The 25,499-nt window shown below is 37.4% G+C and overlaps 1 protein-coding gene across 3 annotated transcripts in view; it reads left to right on the forward strand.

The window, feature by feature from the left end:
* The window catches only part of Glra2 (glycine receptor alpha 2), a 186,455-nt gene that overhangs the window by 123,715 nt on the left and 37,241 nt on the right, over window positions 1–25,499 (forward strand). For all 3 annotated transcript variants that reach the window (XM_076918275.1, XM_034486206.2, XM_034486207.2), the window contains exon 9: window positions 16,001–16,150. In XM_076918275.1, the coding sequence (XP_076774390.1) occupies window positions 16,001–16,150 (150 nt within the window). The remainder of the gene's footprint in view (window positions 1–16,000; window positions 16,151–25,499) is intronic.

Below are 25,499 nucleotides of genomic sequence, written 5' to 3' on the forward strand. Positions count from 1 at the left end.
GTCCTTTGCTTTTCCTACTTTGGGATTTCCCATAGAAAAGACAACTGGTCAAAGAGAGAAAATGGATGAAAATATTAAGGGTAGGTTGAAGATATCTTCCAGACACTGGCAGGCAGCAAGTTGATAGTCATATGTGAGTCAGCACCACAGCACCAGCACACATACAATAGGAAAAATGGCAAGGTGGACAGTATTCGTTACCAGCATTCCCTATAACTTTCCCACCCCCAACTTCAGTGCCACAACTCTAAAGGCACAAGTAATTTTCTATTACTTCTCTGGATCCAACATGAAGACACTTCCTTAGTAATTTTTAACTTTCCACTATGAAGATTCCAATTGATTAGGTAGATCCCAATTGAATATCAAGTTTGTTAAAGTACTTAGCAATGAGCTGTCAGTGTCAATTTAATTTTTCATAACATATGCCCCAAAGCGAGCTTATTCATCTAAATAAATCTTCTGAGTAGAGTAGCTCTTCCACTTCTGTGCCTAGTTGAGCTTTGGGAATACATGCAATCGGATTATAGCAGACACCCGAACTCAGCCATGACCTTTCCTTTCCTTTTCTGCATCTGAAGAAATGAGAGAATTCCATTAGCTGATCTAGATGTGCCTCTGCTCTAGAGTTGTGTGATTGCTGTGTTATTAGCCAGTTTCAAAACCCCAAAACACAATAGGAGAATTAGTAGGAATAAGCAAGGTAGATATCAAATCTCATATAAATCCTCATGTCATAAGGTGCTGGGAGGAATAGAAAGGATTCTAACATTCCAGACTAGGGATGCATACATGATATCACAGTAGAAAAAAAGGCCGAGACCGGTTCCACAACTAGCATTGCTTTTACTAGTTTTTTTAATCCTGGGATGATTTCTTCATATCTCTGGTTCACTATGTTCACAATCATATGCAGAAGTTAATTTAAATGAGTGATATACTAAAAATTTTGAAAACTCAGTGTACCCTGTACAACATATATAGTAACAATTATTTGTGGTGTCAGTGTGCTTCATATAGTTAGAATGGATTGGTTAAAATTATACAAACCTAATATTTCCATGTTGTCCATTATTAGTCACATACCTTTCCTTTTATCCACATCACTTATACATGTAGAAAAAGCCTGAGATTTTAGCAAAGACCAAAATTAATTATGGATTGGAACAGCATAAATTTACTTCTAATGATACTTAAGAGAATATAAATTGGAATTTATACCAGGTCTGTTGAAAATTCTAGAGACATAATGTCATTCAGTTGTTTTGAAAATTAATGGTTTGAGATTAAAAGGTGAAATCCAGCTGTTTCAGGCCAAAGGATAATTTTAAAATAAGAGTCTTTGGAGGAAAATTATCTCCATGCCCCCAACACTGACAACATTGACTTCAGGACAAAGCAGTTGCTCCTAAATCTCCTACGAGCCTCCATCCAGGATGAAGTCACAGGAGACTAACTCTCACATTTAACTTTAATGAAGATCTTAAATTGGATGAAACTATTAATTAATCTTACTAATTTGCAGTACTCGAGGCACTGACTCTAATGATATTATAGAAACATAAGAGGCTAATTTTACCATGATGATGAAAATTAACATGCTTGAGCACTTAGAAGACACCAGGCCCAGGCCTACTTGCTATTTCATGTGTACTCAAGCCCTTACAACAAATCTAGTAGGTGGGCTCCATTTATTATCCTTAGTTTTTCATTTGATGAGTCTGAGGCACAAAGCCATTATGAGCCAAGTAATTGAGCTAGGAAGAACCAAGGCAGAAGAATTAGGACATTCACAGGCTAACACTTCAAATCCATTTTATCACTGTGCCTCCTCATCACTTGAAGATTCATTATGGTATTACATGGGTATTTTTCTTTAATCAATACAATTTGCTTCTAAGTGAGTAATTCTTCATTTTCCGCAAGTTCTAACCTGCCATGTAGAGAGATATTCAATGAATATATATTATTGGATGACACTGAAAGCATTAAGAAGGCAAAGAAAGGGGTCTAGAGGCTATTTCTAGGACTGTCAGGTCTCATCATTTTAAGATTGGAGGAACTCTGCCCTACTATTGACTTGGATTTCTCTCCCCTAACCTTTTCTTTCCTTTGAGTCACAAAAGCTTACAAAGGAGAATCTCAGAAAGAGGAAAGTGGGGTTGAGACTGGAAAAAGGCTGTGGCCAAGTTTGCAAATTCCATCAGTGGATCAGTGGCTAAGCCATGGCCCATATGTCTGGCATGTTCTCACTGCTGCCTCCATCATACCTCTGCTGCTTCCTCTTAGTTTCTATCATCCTCCATGATTGATTCCTACCCAGAGACTCAAATTGATATATACCCTCTGAAGCAGATGTATACAACTGCTATATTAGAAACTGATCTGTTCAATGAGCCCAAGAAAAATCTTTTTACACTTCTGATTTTTCTTTCAACTATGTGGTATGCTTTCATACTGAAAGTAATAAAGTAATAATAATAATAATAATACCACCTGATGGATGGTCTTTTTTTTTCATTTCTTCAAAAGAGCTTCCACATTTATTTATGTCATTTTACTCAGGAAGCTTAGGATTTGCTTTTAATTACTGACAGACTCCCCCAGGCTAGTGTCTATTGCAAATATGCATCTAATTATTAGAGTGTGATTTGTGCTTGTGGATATTTGGTTTGGCTTGGCTTGGTTTGTTTTTTTTGTTTGTTTGTTTGTTTGTTTGTTTGTTTTGTGGTAAGCATGGAAATATGAAGCTGAGTTGCATCAAAATGCTGCCTAGCTGCAGGAACTGGAACCAGTTGAAATATCATCTTTGGTAGTTTCTGCTAACAAAAATAAGATCAGCAGCACAGCCAGGGGCTTTTGTCCCACACTAATTCCCAACCTCTGATTGACCTGTAGCTCTTTTTCTGATTTTTTTCTCTCTGCATGGAACCTGGAGTATGGTGAGGCTCTGGAATTTTTCCATTTCAGTTTCACTTAGGAAGGCACTGAAACAGCAAGCAGCTGATTAGCTTCAAGAGCTTTAGTTTAGAAGACACTAGGCTTGAGTGCCCAGAGTCCAAAGCCAAGAAAGTAAAGTTTCTGTCAAGTAGGTTCCCGTGGAGATATCCTTGCTGACCTCAAGCCTCCACCATGAGTTCACATTTAAGTATAGCGCTGATGGTAAACTAGGCCATGGGAGACACACTGAATAGGAAAGCTTCTTGACTGCCACTGACTCTGCCGTCCAGTTTAAATAATGTTTTGTATGTGAAATGCTCTTCAACACTAAACTTTAAGAGACTCTCTCTTTATCTCTGGGCTGCCACATGCCAACAGTAAAAGGTTTCAAGTGCATTGCTTGGAATCTTATTACAAAGAGGGTCTATTGTTCTCTAGGGTTGACATAAGATTCAAAGCAGTCTTCAGGAAATGTCATGATTGTATTTGTTTGTTTCTTTGTTTGCACTATAGGTTAAACTGGGCTTCTGATATAGATTAGTCCTGGATTATAGTCCACAATTACCCATTCTCTACATAACTTACCCATCAGTCATCTCAAAACTTAGCTTACATTGTGTCTTATTTTTCTATTGATATGAAAAAAACACCATTACAAAGGCAACGTACAAATGAAAGCTTTTAATAGAGATGAAGGACATGGTTTTACAGGGTTAGAGTCCATGATGGTAGACCAGAGGCATGGCAGCAGGAAAAGCTGAGTGTGAATATCTTGAGCTGCAAGTAGAAAGCAGAGTGAAGCCCACTAGAAATGTCCACGTCTTTTGAAATCTCAAACCCTGTCCCCAGCAGCATACCTCCTAAATTCTCCCCAAACAGTTCATCAACTGAGGACCAAAAACTTGAATATATGAGCCGATGGAGCCTCTTCTTATACAAAGCACCTAACACTGTGAATACACTGTCAGTATAGGATGCTGGAAAGCTTGTATATGTTCACTTACTTAGCCCTTGCCCAGCTACTCACTATGGTGGTGCTAAGATTCAGAAATAATTAAAATGAGATGGGTCACCAATGCTGCCCTCCTGATATGGTAGCCTCATCTCATTCTAGAAGCACAGAATTGGCTTATAAATCCTAAATCAGTAAGTACATTCAAGTACAATCAATAAGTCCAGGAAATGGAGACTTACCGACTCTTTCATCCTTTTCTTCCCATCAAGCCCCCAGTTTAGGGGCTATAAGATGGAAACATTTGTAATCACCATAAATCTAATGCACCGGTCTAACATATTTCATTTAGTATAATCTAAAGTACAAGACTGAGTTGTTTTTTGAGACAGATCCCTTGAACTTCTGAACCTCCTGTGTCTACCACCTAATTTGGGTGAGTGTAAGAATGTGCTACCATACCTGGCTTGGGTGACGAAAGCCAGACTCATGATTATACCTGGGGCCTTGTACATAGAAGGCAAGATCCTACCAACTGAGCTATATCACAAGTCCCAAGAGTGTATTTATTTATTTATTTATTTATTCATTTGTTTTTTCAGAATTAATGTTCTCTTCAATCCTCCCTTGCTCATAAGTGTAAAATCAGAGCCTAAGTTAGGATAGAGATTGTGAATGAATGAATGAACAAATAAATGGAAATTACAGCCAAAGAACGTGTGCCATGACTGTGGAGAGAGCAAGTGAACACTGTGCTTATCTTTGAATATTTATCATCTTCTGTGGCTATAGGTTAACAGTTCCCCTGCTTCTCATATATTCATGCCATTTCATGTACCCTCTCAGCTTTTTTCACTGCAGATGGTGTCACTGAGTGAAACTACAGTCCATGAGTCATTCGAGACTCACCTTCAGAGAAACAGAGGTTTCCCAGAGGTCAATGAACTAGAAAATCATAGTTTGAGGTCAATCCAGGTTAATTGTGAATTGCAGCTCAAACATTGGCTGCCTGATTTTGGTAAAGTTAAAGAGTAAACTCATTTATCATTATAGTAAGAGATAACTAAATCAGAAGTGAATGATGAAAATTCTTCATTGATGGTAATAATGTTCTTATTTCTCTGTAACAGTACATCAGCTTTTATGACATCCAGCATGTCACTACAATGAGATTCACCTCTATGTGAACTTAGATTGTGTGAATTTTAAGTAGGACAAAGGAAAAAATACTAATAAAATCTTAATGGATACATAGAACATGAAAGGAAAGAGATTCAACTTTACATTTATTCCCCTCGGGGACATTGCCTTGAATTATAGAAGTTTTAAATTATGCAATGACATCAGATAGTCATTCTTTGCAAACCAATGCAAATGAGCATCTACAAACTGACAAATGAGTGTCAAGATTTACAGAAAGCAATTTATTCAATCCTTCACAGACACCATTGGTCAGAATCCTGTACCTCAATGTGAAGAAACTGAGATTCCAAAAGGTTAAGTCATTTTCCCAAATCCATTGACCATTCAGCTAGGATTAAAATACAAATTGGCTAAATATGCTTATCCTCCACCACACACATGTACACTCACTGAATTAGTATCTATTTAAAAAGAGTACCATCTTATCATCCCCTTATTATCAACTTTCTAATATTGACACAAAATAGCTAGCTCTTTTCTTCAATGTTTCCTTTGTTTTTTAAATAGTGGCCATTTAGCCACTAATCTCTCACTAATTTCTCATTCCTGACCAACTGGAGAAGACACATTCATCACCTTTGTGTATGAAGGTGCAGTCCAAGGAAGGAAACAGTGGTAGCATTCCTATTAGCTGAGAATGGCATGGAATGTGACAGACACAAGCATAGGGAAGATGTTTTCTTGAGTGCTGCTTCTTCCCCTTTCTCATGATACAAATATTGCCCTGGCTTTGGCTTCTCTAGATGCCTTATTCTCAGAAAACTTGAGGAAGCATTTTTTCAGAGTGCAGTTATAGTACCATGAATATTGCCTGGTATTGCTTGTATAACTGAGTGGACACTTGGACTTTTCTAGTACCCCTTCCCTCTTTGAAACTCGCATGGGTATATGGTTTTGTTATACCACTTTGAATAGTTTTCTGACTTCTATAATGAAGAGAGATATACTCGGCTTATAAACAACATCAACTAACTAGACCTGTGTAGCACCAAATGCTGAACAAACAAATTGATTCCCAAGGGTTTTCCGAACCATCTGTAACTGGTTGGTTCATTCAGATGCCAGGCTTGAAGGTACTGCCACCCAATGGCTATTTATGCAAACAACACTTTCATGAGAGCTGTATTGTTGTAAGTTACTTTTCTCAGATTCCAACAAGAATATCAACTATGAAGAGAAAAATACATGAGGGTTGGGATACTGGCATAGCCCAGATAGACAGCTCTGCCACTATATGTCTTTGCCAAGGAAATCTAATTTCCCTGTATTAAACAGCAGGTGTGAGCTGTTTTAATTAGGCAATAAAAAATCACAACTTGGCCCTGAAACTATAAAGACAAAATTGTACAACACCATGAATCGTTGGCATCACAGTTAATTCAAATGTCTATTTTGGATGATATAATGAATGAGTATGGATAGGAGACAAAAGCAAAAAGCAAAGCCAGAATTATTCTTTCCATACTTGTTGATTTTTTTGCATTATATGATTTTGTTCTGCATTTAATAAATTCATTTCCATTCTTGAGTGAGCTTCAGGTTCAGTGAGAGACCCCTCAAGAGAATGAGGTAGAGAGTGATAAAAAAAATATACCCCTAATTTCCTTCTCAGGCCTACATATGTATGCACACAGCCATGTATATCCCTGACACAAGCATTTGCATACATTTTTTTACCTTTCCACACACACAAAAAAAGCTAAGGATATTAATATTTGTCCTATGAATACCATTTTGTTTCTTTTCTATTAAAACGAATACTTGGTTGATCATAATCACTTATGAATCTTCTCCACTATAGGAGACTTCTCTCCATACATGTTTATAAACAATCTCTTTTATTGGCTTTTAAAGGAATGTCACAGATCTCTGGGGTCAACCTATTGGCTAGAAATGTACTTTAATTGGCACCCTGTCCTATGGGAATGCTTGCCCAAGGAATGAAGAGAGAAGTCCTTGTAAAATGATTACCCATAATTTGTCCTGGGGATTGATGTGAGATATAAAATATTTCAACTCATAAATAAATGTCCTTTTTTTCTTGGGAAATGCTGTAATATCTGAATACAGAAAACAAAATGTAGAAGTCAGGTAAATAAACTCATAACTTGGTTTCCTACTTTGAAATTGAGTTGAGTGGGTCATCAGTGAAATACTGGCTCTAGGAAACTTTCTCAAGCTTTAAAAAACATGGAGAGTGTTGAAAAACCATCAATGAAAAGTACCTCTAAAGAGTGTTGACATGATGCCAAAGCAACAGTAATTACAACAAATAGGTGCTGAGCTAGCACCATGAACACCTAAGCCACCTGATTGGCTCTACTTCTCCACTAACTAGGTTTGTAAACTCTATGAGCTGTCAAGCTATGAAAACATAATAAATCGTATTTCCTTTAGTGAAAACAGATCCAGAGTAACATGAACACCACTAGCTAGTAGCTCTAAAATACATGACCCACTACTGGCCAGCACAAGAAGTATGACCGGCTCCATTTCCGTCCTGGGCTGGATCTTCCTTAGTCTACCTAGGGGTCCTCAATTCCAAGTAACTGACACTTGCACATAGCACACTACAGCCCAGAACTTCTGGACTCATGTGATCTTTCTGCCTCAGCCTCCTGAGTAACTGGCGGTGTCATGCTTCTAAAATAATAATAATACATATTTTTAAGTGTTCTAAAATTGTCTTTCATTTAGACATCTTCTGTAGTTGCCTCTTCGTATAAAATTGTGAAAGGAATCCAAATTTCTGTAATTTGGGGAAATTTTGTCAATCAAAAGCAACTTACGGTGCACTTACTAACAGCTGAAAGCCTTGTCCTCTGTGGCATAGATTGAAAGGTATTGAATTTTGAATCCTGAAAATATTCTATACTTGAGTTTTGCAGATACAACACGTATGCATGAACACTAAACTGGGTCAACTAACTATAATACATTATAAAACCTAAATGTGAGTGAGATCACAGTGGACAGAGAAAGCATCATATTTAAGATAGAATTGAGCTACCCCTGAAGCAATTATCTGGAAACAAATAGAAGTGTGAAATTTTACACAGTGGGAAAAAAAAAAATGTTAAGCAAGATTTCTGACTAATAACAGCATTCACATCTGGCACTAAATTCTTTGTCCTGGGCTCCTCACTTCAGCTTCAGATATCCCAGAGTGTCCTTGAAAGGAGCATCATTCCCTATTGGACTCACTGAACTAGACATAGTACTTGGAGGTTGTGGACATTTATCTTTTTTCCTAACCTTGGGGTTATTGACCTCAAAACTACTAGCATTTGGACTGAAGAACTTGTGGCTATGGAAATCCTGGTCATTCTAGGATGTCTAGTGGCATCCTTGCCCCATACTTGTAGTGCCTCCCAGTGGTTGTAACAAGTTAAAGTATCTGCAGATATTGCCAGGTTTCCCCTGAGGTGCAAAAGAATCACTCATTCCCTCAATTTGGGAACCACTGATGTAAACAATGAGTCATAGCAGGAATGGAGTTGGCTTCCTATGGGGTGGAGTGGTAAGTAGAATTGCTTAAACAAAGAACAAAGTTTGTGTAAGAAAGAATAGGATAAAGCTAAATAACTAGGGCAGACACACACTGGGCAGTATCTAGAATACCGGAGCCTGCAAGAGGCAGCCATGGTAATGCTTAAGTCCTTGTGTTCCTAATTGAAATTGGTGTTTTGAAATTCTTTCCACAGAAGCAAAAGGGCAAAATGCCACTAGGAGGTTCTGAATGCAAAGGGACCTATTGTTACATTAGCCAGGTCTACCTGTTAATGGCTGAGACCATAAAGGCACCTTTGGAAAGAAAGTAAAGAGTAAATGCAGGGAGAACTTTGCAGATAGAAATGTGATGTTTGAATAGACTGAACACTAGAGGCGAAGGTAAGGAAAGAACTAAGGGGAAAAGCAGAGCTGCTAGACAGAGGACTCTAACAAAATGAATGGAAATGGGGACATTTAATTAAATCGACTCTGCAAATGATAACTGTAGACATTTTAGAATTAGCACAAGATCAAAGGAGATATCATGCCTCAGGGATGGCTTTGGAATTACAAAAGGCTGAAATCAGTGGATGAATGAGTCTGTCTTATTTATATTACACTGTACTCTAGAGGAAGTGAGCCTGAGTTTTTGCGAGGTCTGACTTCTTCCATCTTATGGTACTGCTGTCTTGAATGTAGGATATACAGTATGGATATCCAGCTAAGGGTTAAATCCTCAGGAATATTTTAGAAGCCCTCAATTAGTATTCATAGTTCCTTTCACATTCCATTGTGTATTTGACTGGACTAGAAAACCTAGTTTTACTGGTGCAGAAAATGAGATTCACAAGAAGTTGGCCAGTCTTTGCTGTAGGGTATACACCGCCAAAACAACAACTACACTTCTGCCATTCTCAAATATAAGGAAATAAGAAATCTATTGAAGTGGGTGGATTTATTAAGGGTATGAATGTAGAGTCTAAATTAAAGTAGAAAAAAGTTACTGAAGACACAAGTAGACACAAGTACACGAAGACATGGAAGAAGATATCCTACAGAAAAGTCATAGATCTGGTCAAAGGGAACTAGGCCTGTGTGAAAGTTGAAAATATCAAGAGGAGAGATATTTCCATAAGGAAGAAAAATGTTGCCATTTGATAAGATCTATGCGTTTGGACACAAAGAACTACATTATAAGACATGTATGACTATATCTCATTTGAAAATGGTCATTAGCATATATTTAGGAAGACACAGAAACCTTGACTCTACCTGCCTTCAGTGCCTTTTCTGCCTGGAATCAATGCCTATCTCTCTGTCATCATGCCCCACCCCTAAAATACACCGCATATGCAAATTATTGGATTACAACCATCTTCTATTTTCAGAATGTTGCCTTTACAGCTTCTTCTACCCATTAATCTCCTGTAGGCTAGAGACTGGAAAACATTTTTTCATAAATAATCAGTGTTTTATAGGCTCTGCAGGCCATTTTGTTTTTTTGTCAAAGCTACTCAACTGTGCCATTTTAATATAAGTGTAGCCATGAGCAATATGTAACTAAGCAAATATGGCTGTGTTTCAATAAATATTTGGAAGATATTCAGTGAATCAAATATGACCCCTGAGCCATGATTTACTATTCCCTGGTCCACTACAAAGTCCCCAGAAGTATAATCAGAGAATTTCTGGGAGGGATCAATAAGCATCTGAATCATCTTGTATCTTCTGATTTACCTTTCACAGGGCCTTTCATATACCACTAGGGTATGAATGTGTTATGGTTTTCATTTTTTCATGTTGCTTTTGAAATTACTTTATAATATGTGTGTGCATGGGCATGTGTGTGTGTAAACTACTGTGCACTTGTAGGGGTCAGAGAAAAGCTTTGGGTTTTGGTTCTATCCTTTTACTGTAGAGATTGAGTATAAAATTGAGACCATAGGGCTTGTACAGTAGACAAATTTACCTGCTGAGCCTTCTTGCTAGCATAATTAAATAGTCTTAAAAGGAGACTTGCAATAATCCCAGTATGTTGAAGGCCAAGGTGTGAGGATAGTGAGTTCCAGGCAAGCGTGGCTACATAGCAAGACCCTGTCTTAAAACACTAAAACTAAGAATACATATAAAGAGTAAAAATCCCTCTAGAGAATCCAAGTCAGTGAGTCATTGCAGCATTTTGAGAGCTTAATTACCATTGAAAAACTCTCTTGCAGGTTTGTAGTAAAGTAGTTCAGAAAGGGATCATGTAAGCCTAAGAATCATAAAGAGAATGTGACAGAAAAAGATGTGAGCTACAGACTTCTAAGGCTTAGCAGTCAAAGGGAGAGAATCTGACATTAGAACTGGTTAAAAGCAAAAAGGAATTTCAATCCTGAGAGAACAACACCAAGGGACATCACATCTTATAGAGTAGACATCCCCCGCCACCTTCTAACTCCATGTGAATAATGTATTTAATGCTACCACTTTAATGCTAGAAAGAGGTTCATAATTTGAAAGAAACTGAGAGACCAACCAAGATGACTAAGAAAAGGAAAAAATTAATTTATAAGCACCTGTTTTTAAAAAAGGTAAATGTGTACTGAGCATGCTGATGATAAAAAGAAGATGGGGAAAGGGTTTAGAAATTCCTGAATGATATAAACACCAGAAATGGGAAAGTAAAGATGCTCTACTGGACATTCTTTACGTGAGTATGTCTCAGGCATTGATAAATCCTTCTCATTATGAGATCTGAAACATTTACAGGCAATCTGAATAATATATAACAGGAAATACAGTGATTAGTAATGTTCTGTTATCATAGAATATGCTTACCTCAAATGACCAAGTGCAAGACAAATTATTGCTTACTAAGGAAGATTATTTCAGAATTCTAAGTATGCTAAGAGGATTTAAAAATTTTTATATTCTGTTCTTACAAGCATCAAATATATGAAGTTGTAAATAGTAGGTGATAGTTTAAAATTAACTGATTTAATGAAAGACACACAAAATGGCTATATTATTCCTTATTTTCATCTATTTATTCATTTATCCATCTCTTCACTCATGTAATTCATTCTTGTTTTTATTTTTGACATTAAAATATAATCACATTTTACCCTTGCCTTTCCTCCCTCCAAACCCTCCAGTATACCCTTCCCCACTCTCTTTTAAATTCATAACTTCTTTTTCCACTAATTGTTCCATACATATACATATATGTAAAATTTATTGTTACCCATGACTTACCAGGTTCTGTGTTATTAATACAAACAGTTTTTTTGGCCCAGAGTCATTTCTCCAAAATCAACCAACTTATTCAGACACAAATACAAAGCAAGCTCACCGTCTATTGAAAAGGCTAGGAAATAGGCAGCTAAGAAAGAACAGGTAAATTACGTAAAGTGCAATAAAAAAAAATTAAAAAGTACCCCCTGATCCAGGTGGGAGAAAGAGGAAGCTTCCTAGGAGAGATGTATTTATGATGAGTTTTGAGAGATTCTGAAAAGGTCTCAATCAGACAAAGTATGAATAATCATCCCAGGTAGAAACAGTGGTACATTCCAAGGGAAGAAGATGGCAAAGCACTAGGCCAATTTAGAACAATATACAGGGGCCTGGCAAGTAGTTCCAATTGTTTAAGATAAAAAGTGTAAAGCAGATAGCAGCCTTAATAAGAGTAAGTGCACTACCAGGACATCTGCTCTAAGACAGTATCTTGTAAACAAAATAGGGAAGCCATACTTATGTATTCTCAACAATATGGTTGCCAATACCAGTTGACATACCAATATGGATGAGGGAAATTTCATGAGGCCTGACCTTTAGATGAACAGCTACAGTGAATCAATGACTGCTGAGAGAAGGGGAGTCGGTCTTCTCCAGGGAACCATCCCCCTGATTAATTATTCAATCTCAAGTCTTCAGCCCTAAACACACATTCATAAGCAAGAATTAATTGACTCAATAGGAATGTGTGTGTGTGTGTGTGTGAGAGAGAGAGAGAGAGAGACAGAGACAGAGACAGAGACAGAGACAGAGACAGAGACAGACAGAGAGAATACAAATTAAGAAAAAAGTCATGAGATTGAGAGAGGCAGGACACAGGAGAAATTAGAGAGAAGGGGGAGGGGTGGAAATGATGTAAATATAGTATACATATATGAAATTCCCCTCCAAAAATAATATTAATAACTGAATTCTATTAAGATCATAGGTGTTTTCTTTTGCTTGTTAATTTCTCTGTCTTCCAAACAGTTTTTCCATTAACAAGATCACATCTATATGTAGTCAAATAATTACAAAGCTTTTCATAGTGCTTATTCTATCCTTGATATTATTCTAAATTCTCTTTATCCTACTCAAATTATTGGAAGGAGGTTCAGGGTTTAAGAGTAAGGAGCCATCTCAAGTGTCATGCCAAATACCATTGGATTCATGTTAGTTCTAAAATTTACAATGGTAGTCATTATAATTAGGAAAAAGTTTAAAGACACTTGCAATGTATTTGGCATAATTCTAACACCTCTCTGGATGTTTTAACTTTGCATAGTGAGCTTATGAATTTAAAGAATGCTGCTCTTCTCAGCACTGATGTGGTAGATACTGCTGATAAAATTACTCATGGCCTGAGGTCAGTGTTTCTATTTTGGTCAAGCTTCAAAAATGGCATATATAGCTTGATCATGCTATCCATTTTGTCCTGGGAATACTTTTATTCCTGCCCATCATGTTAAAGCTTGTCTTTAACAACATCAACATGTTGGCAGCCAAAGTACACAGCTTGAACCTGAAAATGGACCTCCAGACAGATTTATTAAATTAACAGGCTGGCAAGCCAAGGAAGGTTAAGATTCTATACAGTGCCTTACCAACCTAAGACAAAAGTGCATTGCTTTTGATAATGCATATTCCATGATGGATAAGGAAGGCTTTCTTGGTAGAATGAACTAAGACAGGCTCAGTCTTGTTTATGAAATATAAAAGGGGAGAGATGGAGAACTTTGGGGGTTGTTTGGCAAGAATCTGACATAGACCAAGGACAAGGAAATGGGCTGCTTGGCAGGAATATGACTTTGGCCAAGGACAAGGAAGTGGGCTTCAGGCAGGAATCTGACATTAAACTAGAACAAAGAAGTAATTTCAGGTAGGAATCTAAATCTTAGGCTAGAACAAAGAAATAATTTCAGACAGGAATTTAAATTTTAGGCTACAACAAGTAGGCTTCAGACATGAAAATGACTTTGGGCTAGCACATAGAAGTTGGCTCAGATATTTTAGTCATCCTGATAAGCCCTTAGAAACAGTGATCACGGGAATGTTCATGGAATTTTGTTTTTTGCCTTGCTTATTCTTTGACTATTTGTGTTTATTGTCTTGCTTGTTCCTTGACGATTTATTTGCATCTATTGTATTGCTAATTCCTCAAACTAGAACTGACCTTAATACTCCCATATATTTAAAATGGTATAAAAGCAAAATGAGAAGGGGAGATGGGATATGGGCTTTCTAGGGAGCCGAAATGGGGAAAGGGGATGACATCTGAAATGTAAATAAATAAAATGTCCAATAAAAAAAGAAAAAATTATTTTCTTCACAAAACTACTCTGCAAGATTCTGTGGTACTGTGACTGTTCCTATTTGACAGCTGAGGAATGAAAACAGTGAGATGAAGCAACTTGGAGATGTTATCAACATTCCTTAACAAAGTACTTCCTCCTCACTCTAGACCAATGGTTCTCAACCTTTCTAATGCTGTGACCCTTTGATATAGTTCCTCATGCTATAGTAATCCACTATCATAACATTATTTTATTACTCCTTCATAACTGTAATTCCCTATTGTTCTGATTCATAATATAAATATCTCATATATAAGATATCTAATATGTGACACTCATAGGGGTTGTGACCTACAGGTTGAAAACTCCTGTTCTAGATTATGTACTCTTGTTCTACGTACCGCTAGTAACTTTATAACTCAAGAAATTATTTTTGTGTCATTCCTTAATGTAATTTACCCCAAAACCGATGTACCAAATATGCACAGAGACAATCAGGTCTTTGGGGACAAGGATAATCACAGCCTCAAAATTTGTAGTCAGAGAAGTGTAATTGAAAATAACCTAAATGTCTTATAACGTGTGTACACACTGGAAATAATGAATTAGAAGAAAGTTAAATGCCATAAGAAATGCCATAAATGTCTAAAGGAAGCAGAGGTTATAAGCCATGTGACTTTGGGAACCATATTATGTGTGATTAGAAAAAAAATTACAGTAGTCAACACTGGGTTTCCATTTGAATCTTGGCTTTCAAGTTTTAGTTTTGTGCCTTTAGGTAATAATTTAACCCTTCTTTACTCCAGTTTCCTTCTCAGGAAATGGGATAATCCAAGTGTTAACGATTTAACCGTTCTATACATATATAATACATAAAAGGGTAGCTAGCAAGTACTTAGAAAAGAAAAAGAAGAAAAACGTAGTAAGTAAACTCACAACAACTAGAACTGAAGTGTACACATTCTCCTGGCAGTTTGATAAGTGTCTTTGGAAATCTCGAATCTGAAATGTTAAAGTACTCCTACTTGGTTTCCCCTGTACCATACAAATGTGTATAGAGATGTTGAGCTTTGCAGTGCAGTGACAGTCACAAGGCCCCTCTCTCTATTCTTGGTCATTGTCTCATCTGTCTCATATTTAATATTCTAAGTGGCACTAATGCATGACTCTTGTACCTGTTTTATTTTAATGTTATAGCACTTTGTATTGGTATATATTTATGAGATATACTATGATATTTGGTAATTTATTTTTATTTAGCTCAAACTTGAACCCAAAGTCACATAGGTGCTGAATATGACTACTATTGTTGACCTATAAACCCAATCCTGATTTGACATTGTGATTCATGTCTATATTAAGGAATGGTCAACTCATAGTAATTAGCATATCCACCATCTTAAACTTTTACTATTCCTTTCTGGCAAGTTGATCCAAAATCCTTTTTTCTGGATGTTTTGAGATATATGATACACTGTTGCTAATCATGCTCATCATACTGTGCCACCTAAAATTAGATTTAATTCCTCCAATGATAGCATTATATCTATTTATCCACCTCTTCCAGTCTCTGGAAGTTTCTGTGAAATAAACTTTTTCTACTCTCAACTTCCATGAGATAAGCACTTTCAGATTCCATGTATGTGAGATGGTGTTTCACTTAAGATAGTGTCCTCCAGTCCCAATCACAGAATTTCAGTATACATTCTTCTAATGGTAGACATTAGTTGCAAGACTAGTGGCAGTAGCCTTCTAAAGTAAAGAATAGAAAATCCTTGACCATTACATGTGCAGAATTAGTTTTTCTGAAAACCTTCATAGCTTCCTTTTTTCTGTCTCTCTCTCACCCTATCCCATTTTTCAGGTCTCTTACGTGAAAGCGATTGACATCTGGATGGCGGTGTGCCTTCTGTTTGTGTTTGCTGCCTTACTGGAATATGCAGCAGTGAACTTTGTCTCCAGGCAACATAAGGAGTTCCTTCGTCTCCGGAGACGACAGAAGAGGCAGAATAAGGTAGAATTGTCTCTCAATACAGAGTCACTTGGAGCTTGGGGTGGTTAACCAGGCAATATAACTCAAAAAACAAAAAACAAAAAAACAAAAAAAAAAACACATGAGCAGGAAGATGAACTTAATTCTTGTCATAATTACTCCTCAAGCAAGTCATTTAAAATGTTGGGTAAGGTTTGAGTAGATAAAATTACAAGGCATACAGTTAAACTTGAAATCCAGGAAAATACATTTAATATAAATAAATTCAAAATACTGCATGGTATATACATATACTTAAATTATTTATTGTTTACATGAACTTCAAATCTTACTGGGCTCTCTGATTTTTATCTGACAATTCTAATCGGGCATGTAGATTCAAACTGACAGTCATTTTACAATCTTGACTAAATAATGATAATCTTTCTATGTGTAACTGTGTGTACATAACCAATTTGATGTTTTCCATCTGTATTTATATCAGTGGTTCTCAACCTTCTTAATTCTGTGACCCTTTAATACAGTTCCTCATGTTGGGTTGACCCCCCCAACCATAAAATTATTTCATTGCTGCTTCATAACTGTAATTTTGCTACTGTTATGAACTGTAATGTAAATATCTGATATACAGAACATCTGACATGAAACCCCTGTGAAAGAGTCATTAGATCCCAAAGGGGTTGCCACCCAAGGATTGAGAATTTCTGCTTTATGCGAACAATGAGCTGCAGGAGCACACTCCATGCTGGAAAATTCAGTTGGGCTAATTTATTTGCTTGATTTCACCTTTTGCACAGAAACCTTAATATTTACCTCATTGAGAGGTTTACATTTGAACTTTGTAGTTCAATATACCCAGTTTAGCAAGTCCCAAACTTGCCTGTAGGTTAGAATCACTTGAATATGCTTCAAAACTGCTGAACCTTGGCTGCAACCCACCACCAATTACATTCCTATTTCATGATGGAGCTGAGTATTTTCACAGCCCCCAAGTAATTCCAATGTGTGGACATATTTGGAAAGCAAGCTTTGGTTCATAATCCCAGCCCCATGCAGGATACCAGAAGCTTTGTACTTGGTTTTCTGTCTCCGAAAGAATCACGGCTATTGATATAGAAAATGTTACCTTCTATAACAATACCACTGAAGAAACTGTCAAAATTTAATGTAGACCACATGGGCTACTCTGCAAAGTCTACCCTCCAAGACCTCTTAAGTTAAAGCTGCTGGTGAAGGTAAATCAAACAGTGACTCATGGTATTATGCTGGAGTTTTAAAATGTGCTTACACCTTATTTCTTATAAATACCTAGATATAAACCTCAGACATTGTTAGATGCTATTTACTTTGAGGAGTCTGTATGTGTATAAGTGCCTTGTATCCTGGCTGCATCCACCAAAGGTTTTTAAAAGAACTCCAAAAACATATATTGCCAGATGACCTGATTTGGCTACATTTCAGAAAATTTTCTCTATCCAGGCTAGGAACACACACACACAGCTTTTCTCATCCTTTTTTTTTTCCTTTTTGTTTTTTTTTTTTTATTAATCATTTTGTTCGTTTACTTTTCAAATTATATCTCCCTTCCCAGTTACTTCTCCACCAAACCCCCAAACCATCTCCGCAAACCTCTCCACTTTGTCTCTATGAGAGTGCTCCTCCACCCATTAACCCACTCCCACGACTCACCCCTCTAGCATCCCCCTACGGTAGAGCATCAAGCCTCCCTCCCCTCCCACTGATGTCAAATAAGGCCATCCTCTGCTACATGTGTATCTGGAGTCCTGGCTCCCCCCATATATACTCTTTGGTTGGTGATTTAGTCCCTGGGAGCTCTGGGTGGTCCAGTTAGTTGACATTGTTCTTCTTATGGGGTTGCAATCACCTTTAGCTCCTTCAGCCTTTCCCCTAGCTCTTCCATTGGGGTCCCCATACCCAGTCTAATAGTTGAAAGTGAGTATCTGCATCTGTATTGGTCAGGTGCTGGTAGAACCTCTTGGGGAACAGCCTTTATCAGGCTCCTGTCAGCAAGCGCTTCTTGGTATCAGCAATAGTGTGGAAGTTTGGTGTCTGCAGCTGGGATGGATCCTTGGTGGGGTGGTCTCTGGATGGCCCTTCCTTCAGTCTTTGTTCCAATTTTTGTCCCTGTCTTTCCTTTGGACAGGAACATTTCTGGGTTTAAAATTTTGAGATGTATGGGTGGCCCCATCCTTCAACTAGGGGTGTGGTGTCTATCTACTAAAGGTGGTCTATGCAGTTTGTATCTCCCCCTTTGTTGGGTATTTTGGCTAAAGTCAGCTCCTGGAAGCCTCTCACTTCCCTGGAGTCTGAGACTTTCTAGTAGCTACCCCAGTTCCCCATTTTTCTCCACTACATGTTTCTACTCAATTTCCCGATACTCTGTACTTCTCTCTTGTCACTTTTAATACTGTTTTGTCCACTTTTATCCTCCCCTTCCTCTTTGCTTCCTAGATCCCTCCCTCTAGATACTGTGATTATTTTATTCCCCATTCTATGCAGGACTGAAGCATCTACATTTTGGGCTTCCTTTTTCTGTTTTTTTTTTTTTTTTAATTGGATATTTTCTCTTTTTTGTTTGTTTGTTTTGTTTTTTCAAGACAGGGTTTCTCTGTGTAGCTCTGGCTATCCTGGAACTCACTCTAGACCAGGCTGGCCTCAAACTCAGAAATCTACCTGCTTCTGCCTCTCTGCCTCTCTGCCTCTCTCTCTCTCTGCCTCTCTGCCTCTCTGCCTCTCTGCCTCTCTGCCTCTCTGCCTCTCCTCTGCCTCTCCTCTGCCTCTCCTCTGCCTCTCCTCTGCCTCTCCTCTGCCTCTCCTCTGCCTCTCCTCTGCCTCTCCTCTGCCTCTCCTCTGCCTCTCCTCTGCCTCTCCTCTGCCTCTCCTCTGCCTCTCCTCTGCCTCTCCTCTGCCTCTCCTCTGCCTCTCCTCTGCCTCTCTGCCTCTCTGCCTCTCTGCCTCTGCCTCTCAAGTGCTGGGATTAAAGGCATGTGCCACCACTGTCCAGCTGGATATTTTCTTTATCTACATTTCAAATGTTGTTCCCTTTCCTCCCCAGAGACTCTCTATCCCAAACTGCCTCCCTCTGCTTCTATAAGGGTGTTTCCCCACCCACCCACTCATACACACCCACCTCCCCACCCTTGCATTCCCCTACACTGGTACATCAAGCCTTCACGGGACCAAGGGCCTCTTCTCCCATTGATGCCCAAAAAGACCTGCTACATATGTGGCTGGAGCCATGGGTCTAGCCCTACATTTCCCTGATGACTAAAGATGTTTAACATTTCTTTAGGTGTTTCTTGGCCATTTGTGATTTTTCAATTGAGAATTCTCTGTTTAGCTCTGTACTCCATTTTAATAGGGTTATTTGGTTGTCTGGAGTCTAACTTCTTGAATTCTTTGTGTATTTTGGATATTAGCCCTCTATTGGATGTAGAGTTGGTAAAGATCTTTTCCAAGTCTGTGGGTTGCCATTTTGTCCTACTGACAGTGCCCTTTGCCTTACAGAAGCTCTGCAATTTTATGAGCTCCCATTTGTCAATTGTTGATAATAAAGCATGAGCCATTGGTGTTCTGTTCAGAAACGTTTCCCCTGTGTCAATGTGTTTGAAGTTCTTTCCCACTTTCTCTTCTATTAGATTCAGTGTATCTGGTTTTATGTGGAGGTCCTTGATCCATTTGGACTTGAGCTTTGTACAAAGAGATAAGAATGGATCAATTTGCATTCTTCTACATCGATACTGCCACTTGAACTAGCACCATTTGTTGAAAATGCTGTCTTCTTTCCACTGGATGGTTTTAGCTCCTTTGTCAAAGATCAAGTGACCATAGGTGTATGGGTTCATTTGTGGATCTTCAATTCTGTTCCATTGATCTACCTGCCTTTCTTTGTACCAATACCATGCAGTTTTTAGAATCACTACTGCTCTGTAGTACAGCTTGAGGTCAGAGATGGTGATTACCTCAGAATACTATTTGAGAATAGTTTTTGCTATCCTGGGTTTTTTGTTATTCCAGATGAATGTGAGAATTGCTCTTTCTAGCTCTGCAACAAATTAATTGGAATTTTGATGGGGTTTGCATTGAATCTGTAGATTGGTTTCGGTAGGATGGCCATTTTTACTCTGTTAATCCTGCCAATTCATGAACATGGGAGATCTCTCCATCTTCTGAGTTTTTCTTCAATTTCTTTCTTTCTTTCTTTCTTTCTTTCTTTCTTTCTTTCTTCCTTTCTTCAGAGACTTGAAGTTCTTGTCATACAGATCTTTCACTTGCTTGGTTAGAGTCACACCAAGATATTTTATATTATTGGAGACTATTGTGAAGAGTATCATTTTCCTAATTTCTTTCTCAGCCAGTTTATCCTTTGAGTAGTGGAAGGCTACAGATTTGTTTGAGTTAAAGATTAAAAGAACAGTACAGTGTAAATCTAGCAACACGATTAATAAACTCACTGTACCCACAACTGAAGAAGATATATACTTTTCAAGCACAGAAGAAACATTGGGTCAAGTTTACCATGAGCTGAACTGTAAAGCATGTCACAACATTGTTTTAATTTGCTTTTCTGATGTTGTAATAAACACACTGAATGAAAGCAACTTTGTAGAAGAAAGGATTTATTTGGCTTTTACTTCCAGGTCATAATTTATCACTGAGGGAAAGCAGGGTAGAAATCTAAGCAGGAACTCTTATAAGCAAAACTTATGGAGAAATGGTAGCCAGCTCGTGTTCAGTGAGCTTTCTTCTACAATCCAGGATTACATGCTTAGACATGGTACCATGAACAGTGGGCTGCCCCAACCACCAGCCCCACACATCTATCATCAGTCAAGACATTCCCAAAGGCCAATCTTATAGAGGCAGTTCTTCAATAAACTGTTCCTCTTGCCAGATGAGTTTAAATTTTGTTAAGTTGGTAACAATTACCCAGCACATCCAAGGCATGAAATCAGTTATATATAAGTAACTACTAAATATGTGCTCTTCAAAAGACTATTAAGTGAATTCAGACTAAATACCAATAATAAAATAACTATAAAAATTTGAAAATTAGAAATACTTCTAGGATCATCTCAGCTTTAAAATACTTCTCAAGAAGAATTATATAATATTTTAATTGAAAGATCAACTATGCATATCAAAATATATTAATGGAAATAAAGCCATATTTAGCAAAAATGCATACTTCAAAAGACTATTTTATAAAAACAGATTTGTAAATCATTTATCTAGATATCTATCTCATGAATATGGAATAACAAATGGGAAGTAAAACACAAAGTGTGTAGAACAGCAAAATAATTGCAAGGGCAAAATTAAATTAACTAGAAGAATGGTCCATTGTGTTTACTACATAGCTATGAATATTTCAGCTCAGTATCTAGAAATATACTAGAGTGTAGTAGTTTAAAGATTAACTGGTAGGTGAAATGTTGAGATATCAAAAATAAATTACCTTATAATTTATCATTCAAGAGAAGAGATAGGGCAAAACAAACTTTTGTATACCCTCACTTCTTAACATGAGACATGATAACACCTCTCATCTGCCATGTATTCATTCATTCATTCATTCATTTGTTGATCACCTATTATTTTAAGCCAAGAAATGTGGGGTTGCAATGGAAAATGAGACAAAGAAGTGGCAAATGGAATTGTAGAAATAGGAGGTGGGAATTCCAGTAGGGAGAGAGGAACTCTGGGATAGAATCAGGCATGCATAGGTAGAGATTCACCCTGAACTCTGAGGGAGATAGATGAAATTGAATAGAGGTAACCAGCCATGTGAAACTCATAGAATAGAATAGACAGGATAATGAAGTTATGAGCTACTGGGGGAACTAGCCCAAGCATGTATTCATAAATAATAAGCCTCAAAGTCATTATTTCAAGAACTGGGGCATGGGTGGAAAAACCTGAAGATATAAAGATTAGTTAGGAAAAACTGTACATAAAAGATTATGGTGAGTTTAAACTACAGTGTTGGTCTTGAGAATGGAGGGAAGTGGTCAGATTTAACACTAAAGCATCCATTCATTCACAAATATTTATTTGCTAACTACTGTGAACCAAACACTTTCTAGATATTTAGACTTCATTGTAAAACAGGACAGAAAAAAATATAATTCTTTGATGAAGCTCACATTATAGTGGTTAAAACTTGATAGTGAAATCAATGGGCCACAATGCTTTTCTGTGAGGATGTGAGCAAGAGAAAAAAAATGTAATATGACATAAATTTTTGGCTTAAGCAACTATGTAGTTACAACTGGGTAGCTATTAAATTAAGATGAAACTTACTATAATAGATGCAAATTTAGAATTAAATTCCAGAATCATATTGATATGATCAGATTTAGATGCCTATGAAACACCTCAGTAAAGTTGGAAAGCAATTAGATAGATGTCTGTGTTCATGAGAGGGATAAAACCTGGACAGTGATCAGGAAACAGATATTGTTTGAGCTCTGCAAAGCTTTGAAATCATCCAAAAAGTGAATGAAAATAAAAATGTTCTAAATATGAAGCACTCCATTGCTTAGAAAGCATGTCTGGATGAGATGGAACAGAAAAATGAGTAAAGGAAATTATGGCAGATTTTAGCTAGCATTCACAATTGCCTTTATCAGGTGGGGAAGATGGAAGAAAATATGTTCATGAAAGATTTTCCCCTAAAATAGAAGGTAAAAGAATATTCTTGACAAAGGGTATACTCAAATGAAAAGGAAGATATAAACTCCATGTTGAACAGAAAGCATAAATTGAAGAACAAATGTCTTAAGAAGTTTCAGAAAGAAAGAAAGAAAGAAAGAAAGGAAGGAAGGAAGGAAGGAAGGAAGGAAGGAAGGAGAAAGGAACTGTAGAATTCAAAGCAAAGAGGTTCATTTTATCCCTGATATTATTGACCACCAACTCATTGAAGAAGATATTAAAGCACAGAAAGGTTAATTTCTCCATGTTCGTGCCCCAGGAAATGACACAGTAGAATCTCAGTTAAAACATTTCCTCCTGAATCCCCATGTCTCACCACTATGCAGAGCAAATGGGACAATAACCATGATTGCTAATTGATTGGTAGGTTCATTGGTGGTAAGGTGAAAGTTCCTACTTCTGCCCATGAACTCTGAGGTTCGTGACTGGCTCAAAGTGTGGTAGAAAGAAGAAATGCAGATACTTTGAGTAAGAAGGTAAAAGTGTTCAATAGTAGTCTGAGAGAGTGGTAAGGCTAGTTATTCAAAAGAAAGAGATGGAACTAGACTGCTGAGGCAGAGACAGTATGTGCCCATACAAGATCAGTAATATCAATAAGAAGGTGTATGTCTTCATTCAAGAAGCTACCAGGCTCAGGTGCCGGCCATGAGAAGCCAGATGTTTTAGTGTAGTTTCAGATGCTTGTGTGTACAAGGGTAGTTTTTCTAGGTGATTACCAGTAGGTAGGAGATGAGGAGAGCATGATTGGAGAGTTGGAGGAAAAGAGGAAGGAAAGAAGAAAGAAAGGGAAGAAGGAAAATGGGGAGCTAAGAGTACTTGTAAGAGAGCACTTGTGGTGATGTGCCAGAAATCGGGCAGATAAAGTCTGGAGAAAATGAAGGAGCCACTAGCTACTCACTTGAAGTAGCTGGGTTTAAGGAAAGAGGATTTTCATGGAACATGTACTGGGAAGCAAGAAGGGTGCTTTGAGTTTTAAACATTTTGCAATTTTTGTATTGCTTCTTTGAGAATTCTTTATGTATATACAATGTATTTTAATCATACTGACTCTACACCCCTCCACCTAACACCTCCCATATAACCCACCTAGTCCAATTCGTGTTGCCCATATACTCAGGATTTGGGAACTGTCCACTGGAACATGGTCAACCTACCAGAGACTACACCTTTTTTTTAAAAAAAATAAAACTATCCCTTTTCCAGAAGCTATCAACTGCCAATGGGTCCTCAGCTAGGGATCAGGGGTTGTGCTCTTCCCACTTCATGCTAGATAGTTGACTGCCTTTATCTAATTTAGGTCTTGTGCTGATAACCACAGCTGCTCTGTGTTCACGAGTTCACAGCTGCTCTGAGTTCATGACTGCATAGGCAGAAGATACAGTTTCACCTTATCATGTGTGGCTTCTGGCTCTTACAATTTTCTATGACCCCCTTCAATGATGCTTTCTGATCTTTGGGGGGAAAGGTGTGAAATATGCCAAATGAGAGTTACAATTACTACATTACAAAATGCAATACTTCATGAAGATATCCTGAAGTCTGTGCATCTCAAAATTGATATTTAAATTACCAAAAAGTCATGGCTTGAGTGAAAGGATATAATAAGAAAAAGGCACCATTATTTGTACCTTAGGAAAGGCAGATTTCTTTTTAACTCTTTATGTATAAAATGCATTCGTTCTTCACTATAACTATGAAATAGTGGAGTCATAGAGCCCAGCTTATTTGGAAAAGTCCTGATTTAGGCCCATTATCCCAATGCCTTGTGTGATTTAGCATTTGTCCTAAATTAATCATTTTAAACAAAATAATTACTGAATTAAAATAAACTGAAATGCTTGTGCATGTAATCTAAACAAATTAAAACTTTTACACATAATGAAAGCTTTAAAAAATTAAAAATAAAGTAAAAAAAAAAAACACTATCCCAGTCCTCTTACACTGTTATAACTAACACTGCCATGCTAGGATAGTTTGCATGAAGCTCACTCATCAAATGAAGTGCACTCGGACACAAGAGGCTGGCAACAAGCCACTCTCTTGGTCTGAAAGGAATAGGACACTCACTACAGCCCCTACTGGCCACTTTTAGTATCAGAGTATAAGATTTGTGAGGCCACTGTACCTGACAGTTGGCAGCAGAAGTGAAACAGAAAGAGTCCTGTTGTTGAGACTCTGAATGCTTAGAGTTGAGTAGTTCATCCTTTTTATGTTATAAATCTTTAACTGGTTCATTTAATTTTAAAACTTGCAACATTCATTATAATAGACCTCTAATGTCTATTATTCCCACTTTCCATTCTCAAGAGCACGTTTATTTGAATACATTATTATGCTGGCAGTAATGAAGGTAGTGCTTTATCCCATTTTACAGATGAGAAGGCCAAACCAAGATAGTTTAAATAGTATTGCTGAAGTCACAATGCAGACATTCTCCACCATTTTTAGCTTATTGCTGAGAGTTTCAACACCTTAGTTTATTATCTAATGCAACACACACATACACACACACTGAAGTATTTTGCAATGTACTCTACAATTTTTATGCTTTTAAAAGGAAACTAGAATCAAGGCTAAGATCGGATAAGAAAGGTGAAGCATAAAACTACAGAATCAGATCTTGATTTTTATTCTA

Source organism: Arvicanthis niloticus, chromosome X (assembly GCF_011762505.2).
Source record: "Arvicanthis niloticus isolate mArvNil1 chromosome X, mArvNil1.pat.X, whole genome shotgun sequence".
Taxonomy (NCBI): domain Eukaryota; kingdom Metazoa; phylum Chordata; class Mammalia; order Rodentia; family Muridae; genus Arvicanthis; species Arvicanthis niloticus.